Source organism: Otolemur garnettii, unplaced genomic scaffold (genome assembly GCF_000181295.1).
Source record: "Otolemur garnettii isolate 467f Iridium unplaced genomic scaffold, OtoGar3 scaffold00002, whole genome shotgun sequence".
Taxonomy (NCBI): Eukaryota; Metazoa; Chordata; class Mammalia; order Primates; family Galagidae; genus Otolemur; species Otolemur garnettii.
In genome coordinates, this window is record NW_003852397.1 from 25,328,464 (window position 1) to 25,347,521 (window position 19,058).

At 37.7% G+C, this 19,058-nt stretch overlaps 1 protein-coding gene and 1 pseudogene across 2 annotated transcripts in view; both read right to left on the minus strand.

The window, feature by feature from the left end:
* Positions 1 to 19,058, minus strand: part of EPB41L2 (erythrocyte membrane protein band 4.1 like 2) — a 213,720-nt gene that overhangs the window by 76,130 nt on the left and 118,532 nt on the right. The window contains 1 exon segment of the mRNA XM_023513481.1: positions 3,543 to 3,647. Within this exon segment, the coding sequence (XP_023369249.1) occupies positions 3,543 to 3,647 (105 nt within the window).
* On the minus strand, positions 11,365 to 11,990 carry LOC111725464 (annotated as a pseudogene). Its single transcript, XR_002773529.1, has one exon. The product of XR_002773529.1 is annotated as a cyclin-dependent kinases regulatory subunit 1 pseudogene (transcript).

Genomic DNA, 19,058 nt, shown 5'->3' on the forward strand with positions numbered 1-19,058 from the left:
GAAACTAATTTAAACCTTTTTATTTGAAAGCTATAACCTAATAACAACCTAAGGATATGGGGAGGGGGAGGGAGGGGGGAGAGGGGGGAGGGAGAGGGATACGCCTCGTATTTCTACATTCCTAAAGTGTGGCTGATATTCCCTACCTTGCAGGCCACTCAGAGAATGGCTATGAGACAACTCGCAAAGGTGCTGAGAATGCCAGAACAATGAGCTATTAATAGCAACTTCTATTTTAGCGGAAATGTCTTTATGGTAAAAGCCACCTCTGACTCTTTTAAAAAGTGGTAAATGATAAGTAACTATGTCTAGTTACAAGCCTCAACTCAACATATATTACAATATTCCCATCAGGAAATAAAAGCATCTCCTGCACCATGCACTGTTGAGATGGATTATTCCTATAGCATTTTCCACACTAGCTACCATTCTTTAAGACACATCCCAAATTAAATTCATTTGTTTAGTTATTCTTTCCACAAGTTACTTGACCTAAAATTCAACATGTCTGAAACTACTATACTCATGATATCCGTTTCCACCTCTCACCAAGTCTTCCTCTTCTCACTGAACACTTGCATCTATCCAGAAACCAGGCTTTACTTATTCTTGGTATCTGCCATGATTCCTAATCAACTATTAGATTGATTCTGCCTCCTTCCTAAGTCTGTCTTACTCACTTTTTTATTTGCACAGCCACAACCTTAATCAAAGCCGTGTCTGTGCTCTGGGAAAGCACCCTTGCCTAAATCTCCTCTCATCCCATTCCTACTATCAGCCAAAGTGACCTTTTTAAAGGTGAAACTGGTCACCTCACATCCCCGCTTCACAATGGCTTACCATCTTTCTTAGGAAAAAGGAAATTACCCCATGTGATCTGACTTCTATTAACACCCAGCCCTAGCCTATGCTAGTGTCATCCTCCCCGCACTAACCACACAGGGCTTATTTCCAATTTTCAAGTAGACAGCTGCTCTTGCCTCAGGGCCCCGGGTCTGCACATCACATGTTCCATTACCCAGCCAAATTCCACTCATACTTTAGGTCTCTGCTTAACCAATATTCCCTTGTAAGAAGAGTCTTCCTGTTAGTGTCCTGACTTTTTCCTGTAGTGCAGTAATCAAAACTGAATAAATGGGTAATTAGTTTTTCACTTTGTCTCCTCAACTAGAACATACGCAGAGACATCTACGAGGTTGGGGGCCACACCTTCATTATTTACTGTTAGATTCACAGAAGTTAGTACCCTGCTTTGCACACAGGCAATTTTTTTCAATTGTGGCAAAAAACACATAAAATCTGCCTTTTTTACCCATTTGTTAATGTACAGTTCAGCAGTGTTAACTATATGCCCGTTATTGCACAACAGATCTCTAAAACTTTTTCATCTCACAAAACTGAAATCCATAAAAAAAAATTCCCCATTTTCCCTTCCCCAAGCCCTGGGCAACCACAATTCTATTCTGTTCCCACAAGTCTGACTCTTTAGATGCCTCATTAAATGGAATCATACAGTGTTTGTGTTTGAGTGATTAACTTACACCACTTAACAAGATGTCTTCTAGGTTTATCTGACAGGATTCCTTTGTTTTTAAGGCTGAATACTACTCCACTGTATGTATAAACCACATTTCCTTTATCCATTCATCACCGATGGACATTTAGTGTACTTCTACCTCTTCACTATTAGGAATAATGCTGCAATGAATGGGAGTGTCCAAATGCCACTTATCTCTTCAAGATCTTGTTTTCTGTCCTTCCGAATATATACTGAGAAGTAGAGCTGCTGTATCATGTAATAGTTCTACTTTTAATTTTTTACAGAACCTCTACACTGTTTTCCATAGCAGCTGTGCTATTTTACATTCCCATCCATGCTGCACAAAGGTTCCAATTTCAGTGACATTTGTTATTTTCCTTTTTTATGACAGTGACCATCCTTATGGAGGCAGGCTGGTACACAGGTAACAAACACTAATTAGTGCCGGATATACTGAGGCTACAAAAAACAAGGCATGGTCTCTACCCTTACAGAGTTCATACAGTAACAGGAAGAAAAAGTAACACACCAATAAGGTCTGCACTAAATGTGCAGAAGACAGAGGAAACTGCCACCTCCCCTCTATAGTAGGGAAGGATATGGGTCTCAGATTCAGATGTAAGATACGGATTAGACACATATATTGGGAGTTATCAAAATAAAAAATAGTAAATCCTACTTTCTAAATACCACTCACTCTTTCTTATGCAAAACTAGTATTTCAGAAATACAAGACTGCTTAATGCAGCTTATCCTATTAGTCCACATATTTTACAACATACTGAATTGTATCCCTAGTTTACTAAGATTAAATGCTCATATGAATCTATCAGTATGTAATCTCAAGAAAAGTAGGGAATAACAGGCAAATTCCCACCAGCATTGTCTTTTGCAGCTGTGAGGGCCAAGGGAAGAGCACATGCTTAGAGACATTATTAAGGCCACCTTATAATTTATAGCCTTAAAAAAATGCCTGGTTAGTCACATACATTATTGCTTCTGAGAAGAGGTTGTAAACACAGATCTAATGAGAATACTCACTATTCAGCAGGCAGGCATGCAATTTACAATCATCTTTAGTCTAAACATGGAATTAAACCACGCACTAGATATCAAGAATTTAAGCAAGTTGAGAAAATGTAATGTAATTACCACCCTCAATCCCCTGTATTTCATTAGTGGGACACATAAATACAAACAATGATGTCATGTAGGCAAATCAAATACAGTCATGTTCCTCCACTGACTGCTCTGTTCTACTGACTGTGTTTTGAATGTTAGTTCTTGGGTAACAATCCCTTTCACTGTGGCCACGTGCTCTGGTATCCTCGCAATGGGCCTCCTTCCCCACCTTTCAGGCATGTAGGTGATTGCACAACGTGAGCTGGTCTGACCAGCCTCTATCTTTAGTACCAAAAAGTCAGACTGAGTGAGAACCAAAAGTGATTGAGACAATACAATACCATTTTTAAAACTCTATGTTGTCTTTATGTCAGAACACCAATTTTCAATAATGACATTCCATTGTATCGGTTCATGATGTAAGTGAAACACCAATGTCATAAAGTTTCAGAGTCAATTAATGACCTAGTACACGGTAGGGGGTGGGGGAAGGGGAGAGTAGAGAGAGAGAGAAGAAGGAAGGGGGTGAGAGAAAAGAAAAGCAGAGGGAGGGGAGGAGGTGGGGGGGTCTCGGTGTGTGACACACCTTTTGGGTGCAAGACACAATTATAAGAGGGACTTTACCTAACAAATGCAATCAGTATAACCTGGTTTCTTGTACTCTCAATGAATCCTCAACAATAAAAAAAAAAATTAAAGAAAGAAAGTTTCAGGGTCATTCTCTCTACACAAGACAATTTTTCAGTATTTATCCAATTCCTATAGTGAAGTCTTAATAACACATAAGTTATTGTAAAGCTAAATTGTATACTGAGATAATCTGGTTAAGAAAAAATATACTGTGTTCTAAAAAGATGCAAATAAACTGGAAATCACTTACTTTCTGCTCGGGAGTTTCCTGAAACATCAGTCCAAAGTAGTCCTTCTCCAGGAGATTGAGGTGTTCACAGACTTTGTCAAATAACACTTGTCCCTTAGCGTGTTTCTGGAGGAAAAAAAGAGCATTTTTACTTTTCCAGCACTAAGATTCCATATGTACTATATATAAAGGATAGCACATCAGATACATAACTTACTATAAATGAACATAAAACATTTATTTTCTAACAATATGAAAGTGAATCATCATCTTTTCCCCTGTACTAAGAGACAAAATGCTAGCAGTTCATGTTTATTTTAAAAATAGTATAAAAATATGTTCAGACTGCTTCCCTTAATTCTTTGAGGTGGCTCATGACATATCTACAAGGCATACGCCCCAGGAAAATCATTCAGCCCTATCATTCAATATAGCCTAACATACTTTATCCCATCAATAATCGGGTTTGATTTTTCTTCCACCATATTTGTAGAACAGAATTTTTTTTTTTTTGTTACAAGCTACCCTTCTATTTATAATTTTCTGGGGAATGATTTGGTATTCATTCTTTAGGATAAACTTTTAAAATACAAGATAACAGAACTGGGACAATAAGTCAACTGCCTCTAAGGACTTAACATATTGTTGCCTTTAGTAGATTTTTTTTTTCATTAAGAAGCCGCTGTGAACAAAAATGTAAAAGCCTTTTGACAGCCATAGAAGAAAAGCTCATTGTCTAATCAATGGCAAAACATAATCAAAGTGGTGACTCATTTCCAATTAAGATGCACACCCCTGAAACACCCCAATTGAGAGGTCAGGTCGACACACGCCTCCTCCCCAGATGATATAAGCCACCACGGGGCTGCTAGTGACAAAGGAACAACCCACCAGACTTTTCCGATCTCAAAATGAATTCCCTGTCGATGTCAACCTGTGAACTTGTTGGTTCATTCACTGCGTGGAAAATTAATGTCCTTCACACATAGGAGAACCTGGTACTTTATTATTAAGCCTGTTATAGCAACATCTCTAGACAGAACAGAACTGCATCAAAGTGTAAAGGGAAAAAGAAACCCAAAGAGATTACATCATTTCAATATAATAGGCAATGTGCTAGACACATCCCTACAGATTCAGTCAGGATGTACATGGAGTTAAGACACATATGTGCTTGCATGTTTCTATATTGAAGGTGTATACAAATATGGCATAGTGGGTCAGAGTACTGGGCTCTGTATGCCAAATACTAAGGTTCTGCTAAATACATTTCCAGTACTTATAAGCAGTGTGCAAGACACTTAACTTCTGTTTGCCAAATCTGTGAAATGGGGATAAGAGAACCTATTTTAAAAAGTGTGGTAAGTACTAAATAAATTGTAATAAAAGACAATTGATTATGATGCGATTTAATATTTAAAAGGATAATTAAGACAACAGATGTCTATAAATACATACCTCAGTTCAAAGGGAAAACATTTCAACATTGGCTTACAGTCCATTTTCATTAATAATCATTGTCACTAGTTCCCACTACAAAAATAGAAACCTGCCCTCATGGACAAAATTCCCCTAAAATATTAAGAGGAAACATCCACAAAGCTCACAGCCACACTTTGGTGTTACTGTGCTGTCTGTACTATCGGCATGAGGGCTGGAGGCAGAACCAGCTACCCCATCACTCGACCTTTTGTAAGCACTTAACTATTACTGGACGCATGTGACAACAGGGAAACCACCTGGCTTCCTCTCTGTAAAATGAACAGCTACTTCACAGCTCACTGCGAGAATCCGACTGACCCAGTGAGACGGGCCACGTCAGGGTGCCAAACAAGGTGCCTCTAGGACCACAGGTGAATTCTGATGCCAGCTGCTCTCTCACTGCTCACAGCTAACAAACCCCAAAGCACCTTCTACATGCTCAGACTGCTTCTCTATTATCCTCTCCTACCATCTCCAGGAAATAGATATTTTAAATGATAGATAAGATCCCGAATGCACACACACAAACACATGCATGCGTGTTACTCAAGCTTCCATTCAGCATCTCCACCCTTGAAAAACTCAAAGTCTGGCAAGGAAAACGAAAATGCAACAACACAGTGAGACACCCATACACAAAATGCTCTGAAAACACCAAAAATGGAATGAGTAACTGTCTGAGAGAAGCTACAGCTTTGGCAGCACCTGTAGCTCAGGGGGTAGGGTGCTGGCCACGTACACCAAGGCTGAGGGGCTTGAATCCGCCTGGGCCCGCTAAAAATCAACAATGACAACAACAACAATAAACAGCTGGCCGTTGTGGCAAGTGCCTGTTCCAGCTACTCAGTGTTGAGGCTGAGGCAAGAGAATCGCCTAAGTCTAAGAGCTAGAGGTTGTTGTGAGCTGTGACGCCACAGCACTCTACCGAGTACAACCAAGTGAGATTCTGTCTCTAAAAAAAAAAAACCAGCTGAAATTACAGGAGCTGTTCTAAAAACAACTAATTTTATTAGTTATTTAATCCGACCTCCTTATCTAACAAATGAGGAAACCAGGGCTATAGAGAGTTTAACTAATCTCATGTTTCAAACTGATTTTCTGGATTTCTTTTAAAGCATTAAATTCTTATTTATAATACCATAAATGTCAGTATTCTATACTTCTACCTAAGAAGGCAATTTTCTATTTTCTTTGTTTTTATAAACAACAACTTGAATTCTATTGCCTAAAAGGACTACAAAACACTATAAAGGACTACAACATTTTTCTTGTTGACCACGGAAAATACACAGATATTTTGCTTTTTAACTTGTACCTAAGATGCCAGTACACAGAGCTGGCTCATTAGTTGTCATAGTAATTTGGAGATACTGCCCCAGATAAAGAGAACTACTGACCTTCATGACATTCTAAATTTCCTTTTATACCGTGATTTGTTTCCAAGTGTCAAAGCTCTCCCTCTACTTCCAGACAAAAATCTTCAAATTTTCCTTCCCTATGAAGCCTATTCCAATCTCCCAATATTTCATCTTTCTCCTTCAAGAACTTTATTTTGCATGTATGGCTGCTATTCTTACATTATATTTCTTTTGATATTTATTACTTTCTGATAATGTGTTCTTTAAGAAAAAGTCCATCTTCTCTGAGTGCCTCCTACAACAGCACCTCACTGAGGAATTAGCTGACTAGTCAGCCCAAAGATACTTGGATACAATGGCTCCGGCTCCGGGCCACAATGCCTGACAACGAGCTGAATCCAGAACTCAGGCCTTCGGATTTGCAGTCTTGCCCAGTGTACTGGCGCTGGCTCACACACCCTCAACCCAGAGACATCCATGGAACTAAAGCACACATGCTGCCTCCAGGTTCTGGGAGAAGACCAGCACCGACCTGCATTTTCCCAATTCTACACTGTGCTTCAACTCTTCCTTAGCAAATTAAAGCATTTCCAAATACTTTTGGGAACCAGACAAATGACATAAGTGGAAAAGCCAATTCACCCCTTTCTCCTAAGAACAGGCCATGCCCCACCTCCACACAGAAAGGACAACAGGGGTGTTTTCAGCCTGCACATTCCTCCACTAAGACATCACTTTCTGTCACTTCTTCTTGCTGTCTGAAGCATGCCTTTGCTTTGTAACTGTCCTTATGATAGAATCTTTATAAAGTACAAATCGCATCAAATTCAATCCTGATAATGTAGCACCAAGTTCATTAAACAATAAAACCATGCAGCCATTCATAAAATGTGGCAAGAACACTTCAAAAAGAAATCTTCCTTTCTATGTTAAATGCCAACAAGCCCTGCCTACCTCTCCCTAACCTTACTTACAACACTCACCAGATATATAAAATCAATGGATTGAAAACTTAAGTAAAAATACCCTCTGGTCTATTTTTCAGGTATCAGATTACATATACATTTTTCAGGTATACAGATTACATGTCTCTACATATTAGAGACATCCAAAGAAGAGAGAGAAAACAAAATAATTCAGATAGTTTAAAACATATCATTCAAAAAACTGCAAGACGAGATTCTGAGCACTTTCTTTTCAAAAGAAAAAAGGCAATGAAATCTATAGCAGACCCAGCTGAAGAAAGACAGGCTAGAAATCCGAGACGCTGAGCAAAGTCCCCCATGCCTGTGCTGTTATTTGTGGCATTCATTACTGAGGCCAAAACATGACATTTCTGGAGGCCTCTCAACTTGGAGGAATTTGTGCAAATGCTTACCCGGCAGATTGCAGTCAATGCCACACACCACTGGAGTTTTATAAAACACCATCACTGTCTCCATGTAGGTCCCTCCACACTGCAGTTATTGTGTGCGGAGGAGATGGTGACGGGAAGCGCACAATGCAATCCATACATTACAGTCCGGGAGCTATGCATTTTGCAGTACCTCTAAACTACACTATGCAAATATAAAAGGCCAAGGAAAGAAAGGTATGCACAGAGCAAACACAACAACTGATACATTGTTATGGGGGGAGCAAATCAAATAAAACCACGCAAAAGAGAAAAAGTGTCTCAAACAGTCCATCTGACTTATCAGATCATTCTTTTCCTACTGAGAGAGCTGTCAATACACCTCTGTCCCAAAGCTCATCCAAACCCCAGCAAAAAGAAACCCTGGCCAGTGATTTTGTGTGTGTTTAAAAAAAAAATGTAATTCTAAAGTAAATGAGTCATTTATAGTAAAGGAAGATCTTTAGGACAAGTTTTCCTGATCATTAATAAGAGTTAACTTTAGAAAAAGTTTTTCGGCTCAGCGCCTGTGGCTCAAGCAGCTAAGGCGCCAGCCACGTACACCTAAGGTGGCAGGTTCGAATTCCCAGCCCGGGCCCGCCAAACAACATTGATGGCTGCAACAAAAAAAAAAAAAAAAAAAAAAAAAAAAATGGCCAGGCGTTGTGGCAGGCGCCTGTAGTCCCAGCTACTTGGGAGGCTGAGACAGGAGACTCACTTGAGCCCAGGAGTTGGAGGTTGCTGTGAGTGTGATGCCATGGCACTCTACCCAGGGGGATAGCTTGAGGCTCCGTCTCAAAAAAAAAAAAGAAAAAGTTTTTCAACTACTCAAAAAAGATAGATATGTATTGTATATGAAATATTTAAACATACACATGCATGAGTATATATAAAAGATATGTATATTTATACACACATCCATTTTTCCCTTTTTTGAGTAGTTAAAAAACTTTTTTGAACTTAATTTTCATTAATCAGGAAAATATTCTATATAAAGGGCTGCAACTAACAAAATAGACTAGAAGAGGGTGCAAAAACACAAAGGAACCCCCACTACAACTAGAAGCAGGAACAGGTACACCTTTGATAAAACTGTATACATATTTTAATTAACTCCTCAAGGAAAAAGGTGCTTGCCTTTGCTACATATTCTAATTTCATGAGCACAGTGCTTCCAAGCCCGGACGTCTAAATGCAGCACTCAGATAAATGTTTTGCCACCGCAGCCTGCTGTATTTTGAAATATCTCAGAATTCTTAACTGAGCACATAATTCACCTCATAAGCAACTTGGTAAATTTAAACAAGATAGAAAGATACATTCCTTCTTAATGATATATGGAAAATGGTATATTTAAAAAAAAAAAACCCTGAAGTCTTGCTACAAACAATATCAACAAACAAAAAACATACTGTCAACCGCAAACAGACCCATTCTTTAAAAAAAAAAAAAAGAGAGAGAGAAAATTGTTAATTTTTAGGGTTTGTTTTTTTTTCCAGAGTAAAAGAGAGAGATTTTATTTGGAAGAACAAAAAGACAGTTTAGAGTTCATGGAAGTGGGTCCTTCTCATGAAGGAGAAAAGGTGAGACGGAAACCTAATGTTTAGTTTTTAACAATGTAACATTAACTTTTTAATCTTTCATCCATAACTACACTTGATATTTATTTCTAAAGTGGTTGTAGTTTTTATTTCCTGCAATGCACAGATTTTCAACAGTTTTCAGGACACAGGGATCAGCTAGTAGACCAAGGGTGCCCATTTAAAGGATTTTAATCTCCATGTATCCAAGCAGGTATGTCAAGAGACTATCCCAGAAACCACTTCCTCCCACTCCTCTCACCCACAGGCCGGCTCCATGATAAACCCAAATGAAACTTGCGGGAAACCTCAGAAAAGTCCCAGACCAATATATCTTAAAGCTTGCTAAGTAAACTGTATTTGCTGATGAAATGTAAATACCCACAAATTATACATAAAGAATTATACCTATTATTTGGCTTAAAATAATAAATAATAATAAACACCTCTGTCCGTTTTAACACATGTCAGCTAATCAGCCATTCATTTAAAAAAAAAAAAACAACATGGACCTGCAGGCATCTTTTAAATGTTTTCCTTTGGTAGTAAAAGTTTAATAGGCCACTATTGTAGCTTAGGAGGAAGAATTGTCTGCATTTTCATTTGCTGTAAGTAAACAGCTGCTAAATAGACTGCAATTTCTCATGAGCAAAATCAACTATACTTCTAACTCTATAGTTTATTTCAGAGTAAATAAATTCATCTTTCATAGTCTACATTTTTTTAACCCAACTGAGTATAGCCAATGTCTCTTCTGACTCTCCAAGAAGAGGATTCTTTAACAAAAGGGTAAGTCCTTGGACTAGGAATACTTCAAAATAAAGTATTTTACTTTTCAGTCTTGTGTGCTTTTTCTTACTTGTAAAAGTACTTACTAACATTAGACTTTTTAGTCTAAGCAGGTTCTTTAAGTTATGAAGTCATTGTGAACAAGTAAGTGGTATGTGTTTACATTACAGACTTTCCAAACCACAGACTTAATGACAAAATATAAGAACAGTATTGGAAATGTATCCAAAGCATAGGACTTGAGTGTTACCATCAAAACTTCATAAAAATTGGTAAGATTCTGAAGAAAATGCTATCAGAATTTTAAAAAATAATGATAGCAATTATAGTTACTATTTATCAAGCCCTTACTATGTCTGGGCACTGCTCAAAACAAATCATAACCAGACAAGTTCAGCTACCAATTAGAGTTAGGAAACAGCTGTCAAGTGAATGAACCCAAACAAACATTTAATAAGACCTCCTACGGTCTTAATGTGGGGTCTCTCAAAGCAGTTCTTAACTACGGCCATACAGATGCTGGAGCCCAGCATCAGACTCACTGAATTAGAATCTACAAAGGAGGTACCTAGGTATCTGCAATTTTTTTAATTTTTCATTAATATTTTTAGAGCAGTTTTAGGTTCACAGCAAAATTAAGCAAAAGATAACACAGATTTCCCATGCGCTCTGTGCCCCCAACATGCATCGCCTTCCCCATTATAACATCCCCCACAGAGTGGTACAATTAATGAACCTACACTGACTCGTCCTTATTACCCAAAGGCCAGAGTTTACAATAGGGTTCACTCTTGGTGTCCTACATTCTGTAGATTTAGACAAATGTACAATGACATGTATCTACTATGTATTATACATTATACAGAGTCGCTCCATTGCCCTAAAAACCCTCTGTGCTTCTGTATTTTTTAAAAGCTTAAGTAAACATTCTGACCATGAGGCAAACTCAGCAGAGAGAAAACCTATCCCAGAGTAAGACTAACTGCCCTCACACTCCAAATCCATCAGCCTTCAGTATGCAACATCCCACGAGTATCTTCTCCTTTCTCCCTTTTCAAACCCACATAAAAAGCCAAGCCATAGGGTAATCTATCAACTGCTCAATTTTTTCACTTAAAATCCTTTAAAAAACAACTATACCTGGTGAACACAACTCAGTAAAATAAGATTTCTTTTTTTTAAGATTATAAAAACTTCTTTAATCAAGACTTCTAAACATGAAACAGATTTTTTTGAATAAAATGGAAAGTTTCCAATACATTGAAACAAATCCACAAGTCACCACACATAAAACACCCAGCAGGAAAAAACAAAACATCAACTTCACACGATCCCTGTAACAGCCATGGTCTTATTCTCAGATACTCCCTCTATCTCCAAGTGCATTCTGGACACAGAGCATAAGGTGGCTCTGGGGCCACACTCCCCTGAGGCTGTGGCCCCCATCTGGCTGGGCTGTGGGGACTGGCTCTACTCAGGAAGTAAAGCAGTAACCAGCACATTCAAACAGTGTATTGAAGAAAGTGAGAAACAAGAAGGCAATGTAACAATGTTATCAGAAAGATGTTAGAAAGGACAGCTGTTTAAAGCTTCAGGCTGAAAAGTGGCTTGGCAGCTTCATTACTTTGGCTTCCTGGGTAGTGGGCGCCAGAACAGCAAGATGTGAGGTTCTGGTTCATGGATCATATAATGGACCCATCCCTGACTCTGCTGAACACCAAGATTCCTCCACTCAGATTCAGACATCAAATGTGTTTTAGGGACCAGCTTGGCTATATCCTTGGGCAACATGACATGCCAGTACTCAAACTCCTGGTCGTCATATTTGTCTGAATAGTAAATTTGTTTGTGCGACATGATCGCTCCGCTTGCTTCAACCCCGCACGGCCAACCTCACAGATCTCGGGGTACGCAACCTCACCTCTCCGGCCTCACTTTCAAACACCAAAATAAGATTTCTTTACCAATCTTTAGTGACAACTATATTTAAGTCTACCTATGAGAAGGATATCATCAGGTGGAAAAAATGTAAGACGAGCACAGATTTTTGATCACAAACCAGACCCAGTGAAGTTATTCTTATCTCTATTAGCCAGGAGCGTTTAAAGTTTTTTAAAAACCGGCCAAAGTGGACATCCAGCTCCAGTACAGAACAATCTTAATCACTTAAACATCTGCTTTTCTAAGGCAGTAAAGCAGAGGGAGATAGGATCTGCTACAAAGGGAGGGTCCGCTACACAGGGAGAGGTCCCGACAGTTTCCTAGCAGCAGTAGTTTCCTGACTTCCCACCACCACCTGAATTTCTGATTCTTTACTTCAATGACAAGCAACTTCTGGGCAACTGGAGGAAAAAAATACACACTTCATTTTGAGATATCTCACTTTTTAAACACTGACCTATCTGAGGCAACAGTGTTTCCAGTCAGCTTAACATTTTTCCCACGTAAAAGCTGTTCATTCCTAGTGGATGACTAAGAAACAAAAGTAAAAGACAAAATGACAAGGCCTTTGTTCACTGGGGTGGTGGCGAGGGGGCGGTGTCCTGAGTGAATCTTTAAGGTCTTAAAGACTTAAAATATACATATGCATAAATTAATACATACATATGTATATATGTATAAAGAGGAAAACTGTGAGGCATTCGAGAGAAACTAGAGATTCAGAAGCAGCAAAGAGATGAAGCTATGTATGAGGGTGGCCCTGAGATGTGCTTCCCAAAAAGGTTGTCCCCCGACCCAAAGATGCCAAAGATCAAGCCCTGTGCCCATTACCACTGCCTGAATTTTTTTCACTTCTTTTGGCGTCATTAGTAAAATTATACCACTTACGATTCTTTAGCATGAACAAATGTCTTCTTTCAAAACGCAAATACCTCTTAGAAGGCAGTAAAGGTAAATTCACACACTAAAGTCATCCACACAAATTGCTGATCCTCTCACGACTTGGCTTCTCATCTGCTAGATTTTAGGAACTGGAAATTTTGCTTCTATAAGGGAGAAAAGTAGGCAGGAAGCATGGGGCATTTTTGTATTATAATACTACAAAGGAATAACTAGATATCATCATGGAACTAGTAATAAGAAAGTCTAAGGGGGAAAAGCACCAAGAAACAGAAAAACAAATCAGTCTGAAATCCAACCACAAACACAGGAATGCAGTCTTTTCCCTTTGGGGCACAGGCTCCAACCCAGGGTCAGAGGAGACTAATTACTCCCTCAACATTATCACCAGTATTTAGTCCCAATATGTTTAGTGAATAAAGCCACCCACTAAGTATAATAAAATAATGATAGAAACCAAGTGGATAACCAATAAATTATATCTATTATTTCCCAAAAAAAAAGCATATATCAAAGCAAATAGCACATATTTGAAGTAAAAGAGCATTTCCATCCCCTTCTTGTTCTATGATCTGCCCCCCCAATTAAACACACATGTAACAGAAGTCGGATTATCTAGACACCTGCAGGAAATAATGAAGTGAGAAAATGAACCCTAATGAAAAGCATCTGCAAGGAAACAGTGAACAATATCAAAACAGATGCTCCTAAAGCTATGGTAACCAATTAAAAGCCTTTTTACAAGATACCCAGAAAACCTCCTGGTAACTTAGATAAGTGGTATATGTGGGGGGAGGGTCCATTTCACTTTAATAACAAAATATGCTCATTGTTCAAATTGTAAAAGTAAAGTAGAAAGTGGACTTCCAATTAAAGACAGTAGAACGCACATGGACATTTAGCTCTGCTTCCTATAGAAGCTATTCTAAAACGATGTGGAGTATGCACACACATGCATTCTTCCCCCGGACACAAGAGGAAGGAGTAAGAATGGAACTAGTACCGGCAAAATCACGGAAAGCAGACTGATGAGGGTAGGAGGTAGAGTCAGTGCATTTATATTTGATGCTTTTTTTTCCATGGGTGAAAACTGCTCCATATGACTTAGTATAAGTGAAGACTATAAATTATTTGTACCCCAAAGATACACTGGCTTTGCAAGATTGGACGATTCCAAGTTACAGCCAAGCCTAAGAAAGCCTAGGTCAAAATGGCAGCACTGGCCCATTCAAACGGCCTAGCCAAATGTAGTTTACTCTGAATAAAAGTTGACAATTCAATTTATTAATATTATCCGTGACATATAAAAATATGTTAAAACTTTTTCTTATAATCTCAAATTTCTGCTTAGATTTTACTATTTAACCATTTTCAAATGAAAAATGTAATACACTAGATGTTGGCTGGGTTTCCTAAACTCCTGTGTGTCATTCTTCAAAGTCTAAAGTTCCTTTTTCCTCAATGAAGACATGTCTATCTACTCCAGCCTATAATAACATGGCACTTCTGTACTTTTATATTATTTTTCTAAACCAATGTTTTTCTATATCAATTTTATTCATACATATTTATATGTGTATGGGTATATGTGTATCTACCTATATTCTTGCTTTATGTATAAAGCTTATCTGTCCAGGTAAAACTTATAAATAACTTTAAAAATACAATGACGCCTCATATTTTTTATCTTCTCAGCCGAAACAGAAACCAAATCAGTATCTAGGGATAAAAATTCCTTCTGAACAATTTTTAAATGAATACCATTTTGAGAACAAAGTCACGAAATACTATAAAATATCACTTTCTTAACTTTCCATTCTTCTTAAAAATTATTATATATACTATTGCTAAGAAAGATCAGCAACACAGTCATTAAAGTAATTTTTAAGAAATGAAAATTGAAGATTTTTGTCTAACTTTTTCTATTACTCACTTCAGACAGCAAGATGTGGCTTAAGCCTGTGAAGAATTATAATCTCTTTTAGAAAATAGAAAGGTGCCCATAACTGCTAGATAACAAAGAGACTGATATCAAAATTCTTGCCAGAAAAGCACACCAAACCCTTTTAAAAGTTCCTAAGCACCATTTCCATTAAAATTTATTTCAAAAACCATAAGGAACAAACTTCTGTAGGCTAGCACATTCTCTGTAAGCTATTTGCCTAGAATGAATTTTGACATTTGATTCATACAGGCTTTCTGTCCTACAGAATAGCTTATCAGAGCATTCCTATTTGATTCACTATAAATTGTCGCTGACAGAAATATGGAAGGAGATATCAATGAATACAACACATAGACTATGCTAATATGCAGATTGTTTCCTCTCGGTGTAAATAAATAAGACTGATGCACAAAATCAAATTCAAACTCAAGATAGGTTAAAATGGTAGATTCTGCAAATGAATCACACATTCATGAAATACAATTTGATTAACAAGCAGTATGAAGCTTTTTGTCTTGAGGTGCCTCCCCAGAATATGAAAGTTAAAAGTAATACTCCTGATCATAATTCTTCTAACTGTTCAGAGTTGATTTGTAACTGTGGCAGAGAATAAATATTAAAATAGCAATCGGACAGATAATTTATCATTGCTTTAACCATTTAGCCACACTGCATGAAGAAATTCTTTTATCTGAGTATTACGGTGCTTCTTCCAGACTATATTTTATTATGCTACACTGCATTCAATCCCTGTAAGCTCCAAATGTTTGCATATTACATTGTAGTGCTGTAAATACTAAGGATAAATTCTGTTTACATTTCTGCAGGGCCACAGAGTATCTGTATCCTGCAGAGAAAAGACCAGATGAAAAGAATGGCCCAGCTTCAACTTCAGTGATGTAAGTCTAATACTACACACAGGGGGACACGGGATTCACAAATCCATGTTCCCACCCAGGCCTGGAAGCTGGGGGGGGGGGGGCGAGAATAGCCGGGGTCAGGTAGAAGGGTAATTGGGTTTGCCAAGATTTCCTGACACTTCAAAAAATAAAAACTAAGTCACTAACATCTTATTTAATTTATTCAGGAGAACATTAGACAACAATAGGGGGGAAAGAGACTGGAAATAAAACTATAATAAAAAGAGTGATTCTGAACATAGTGGCTTAACAAAATTTATTTTAGCATTTTTGTTGGAAGAGAGAATAATTAGATTACAATTGCTCATTTGATGAACCTTGATGAGAATTTAAAAATTTTTAACGCTAAAATAAAATTAATGCCTAGACATCTTAAGAGAATGACAAAAATGTATATGAACAGATTTTAAAGTATAAATTTTATTCTGAAAATTAGCTCCGCCACCATTTCTAACCTTACTCGACCCTGAAGTAATTTTCATTCCAAAACAGAAAAATAATTCAAAGATCTAGTTCTTCACCCTCTGACGGGAGTAAGATCTTACTAAATGGCAAGTTACAAGGAGTTGGCAGTGTATGTACAAAAAGGACCCATAAGAGATGGATATTGTCTTTGAGATGGATATTGTCTTCAATATGGTTACTCATGGTTAGATGTTACAATCAAGTGTTAAGTTTAATGCTTTTAAAATACTGCTGATGCAGGGACAAAAAAGGTAATGCCCAGATTTTTGAAGCCAAAAGTGAGGAAGGCAGAGAGAGAGCATGTGGTAGAATTTCTTGACTAATTAGACATAAACGCCATATCATTCTTTGGTGTGCTCAAAAGAAGAGGAGACAACATTAGAGAAAAGGGTCAAGGAGTAAGTACTAATTACATTCTTTTCTTCAAGCCCAGCCTACAACCAGCCAGCAAGCAATCTGGGCTGAGGGCAACTCCAATTTTAAGGGAAAGAATTCTTAGCTTCTAGGAGTCTGCATTCCGCTTTGGCCTATGAACTCCTAAAGGACCAAGACCACATTTTATTCACTTCCACATCGCTCTCATGTCTGGAGTTTCGCAACTTTCTGTTGAAATGTAATAAATTACTTTTATTTATTCCTATAAGAAGTTAGCCTGTTTCTAAACATTTTTAAAAAGCAAGACAATGGTGGTTAGAAGTAGCAGTCATGAAGGTGGTGATAGATAATATATACATATGCATATACACACCCAAATCTTTCTTTTCTTTTCTAAATGGAGAGGACAGAGAGAACAGTTAGGAACACAGATAAGTAAATGCTATCATTTACCATAGATGAGATAAAAATTTCTTAAATATATAAGAAAGAAGGGATAAATAAATCAAAACTTACTTTCTTTTTCTTATCTTTTTGGTAGAGTATCAGATTTCTCTATCTTTACCCTTTTTTTTTTTTATTTCAAAGCACACATATTAAGGGGGCACAAATGTTTTTTGTTACATGGATTGATTGCTTTTGTAATGCTTGAGTCATAGCTGTGTGTCCATCACTCAAATAGTGTTCACTGTACCCATCAGGTAAGTCATTGTCCCTCTCTTTCTTCCTTCTCTCCCTTCCCCCCTGCTCCATTTCCAATTAGTTTTACATTCCTCTGTGTACACGTACCCTCACTGGTTAGAACAAAGGCTTTTTGAAAGAAGAAAGACAAATGGCCAACAAACATCTGAAAAAATGATCTACTTCACTTATCGTCAGGGCAATGCAAACTAAAACTACAACGAGATATCACCTTACCTCTTTCATACTAGCTTTTATGGGAGTCAAAAACAACAGATGTCGGCATGAACGCAGAAAAAAAGGAATGTTCATACACTGTGTGTTGGTAGGACTGCAAATTAGTACAACTGCCATGGAAAATAATACAGAGATTCCTCAAAGAACTAAAAGTAGATCTGCCATTTCATCCAGTAACCCCATTACTGGAAAGGAAAAAAAGTCATTTTATCAAAAAGACACCTGCACAGGAATGTTTACTGCAGCACAGTTGACAACTGCAAAGCTGTGGAATCAACCAGAGTGCTCATCAATTCATGAGTGGATTGACGGTGTATGTATACACCATCATAAGTGGAAAATGTGGTGTATGTATAACTACTCAGCCACAAACGAGGATGAATTAATGCCTTCTTCAACAATTTGGATGGAAGTGGAGACCATTATCCTAAATGAAGTATCATAAGAATGACAAATACCATAAGGACTCGCCATTTAACTAGAACTAACCAGAAAGTTACTTTCTATGAGAAGTACTTCAGGCAAAGTCCCATATAATGTTATGTGGGAAAAGAGAAGTTATTTTTCTCAAGGAACTAATAACAATCCAGTGAAGCAACAATGTAAGCATGAGAAAAATCAAACAAGAGTTCAGCAGTTGTTCCACAATAAAGAGATTCTGTAACAAGGTAGTGCACAATGAATGCATGATGAACTAATGGAGCAAACCAAGTTCAGAGGAAGATAAGAACATTCTGAGAGCAGCATTAAATGACACAGAAGAATCAAGAGGATTGAAAGATGGAAGGACAACTTGGGATGTGCCTGATTAGAAGACCACTTTGATTAGCAAGACAAGACTCAGAAAATCCAGCAGTCAACCGAGATGAACAGACAGCCTGAGGTCACACCTATCCGGAGTGCTCAGCTAAGGAGTGACATGATTAAGAGGCTATGCTCTGTTCCTTTGAGCCCCCTGCAGTTTTCAACCTAGACCAAAATATTCTACCACTCATGAGGAATAGCAGCTTTTTCCCAATTAGAAAATAAAAAGTAAATTTTGAACAGAATTACCACCTTAAATTCTTTTTAAGCTAAAGGAATAGATGGACACAGTTGGACAGTGACCTATGTCACTGGAATTTTAAACTGCATATAACATATGCCAGTTAAATTCTTCTCAGTTACTAGAATCATATATAAATATATCTCTATTTTATGGGATTTACAGAATTCCAAAAATTCCAGAACATATCTACAAGTATCTACATATCTACAACATAGATAATTCACATTTACTAGTAACTAATAGACTTAGGAATGGTCAGTACTACAGATCTGAAAGACCAACCTTGGAGGGTCAAAGTCATAAACAAATAATAAATACAACACACACAAAAGCAATGGTATCAAATTGGATTTCTGAGACCAGAACTCAACACAAGAAAGGCAAGAAGACCTTGACACACTCTGCTTTCTGATACTTTTATCA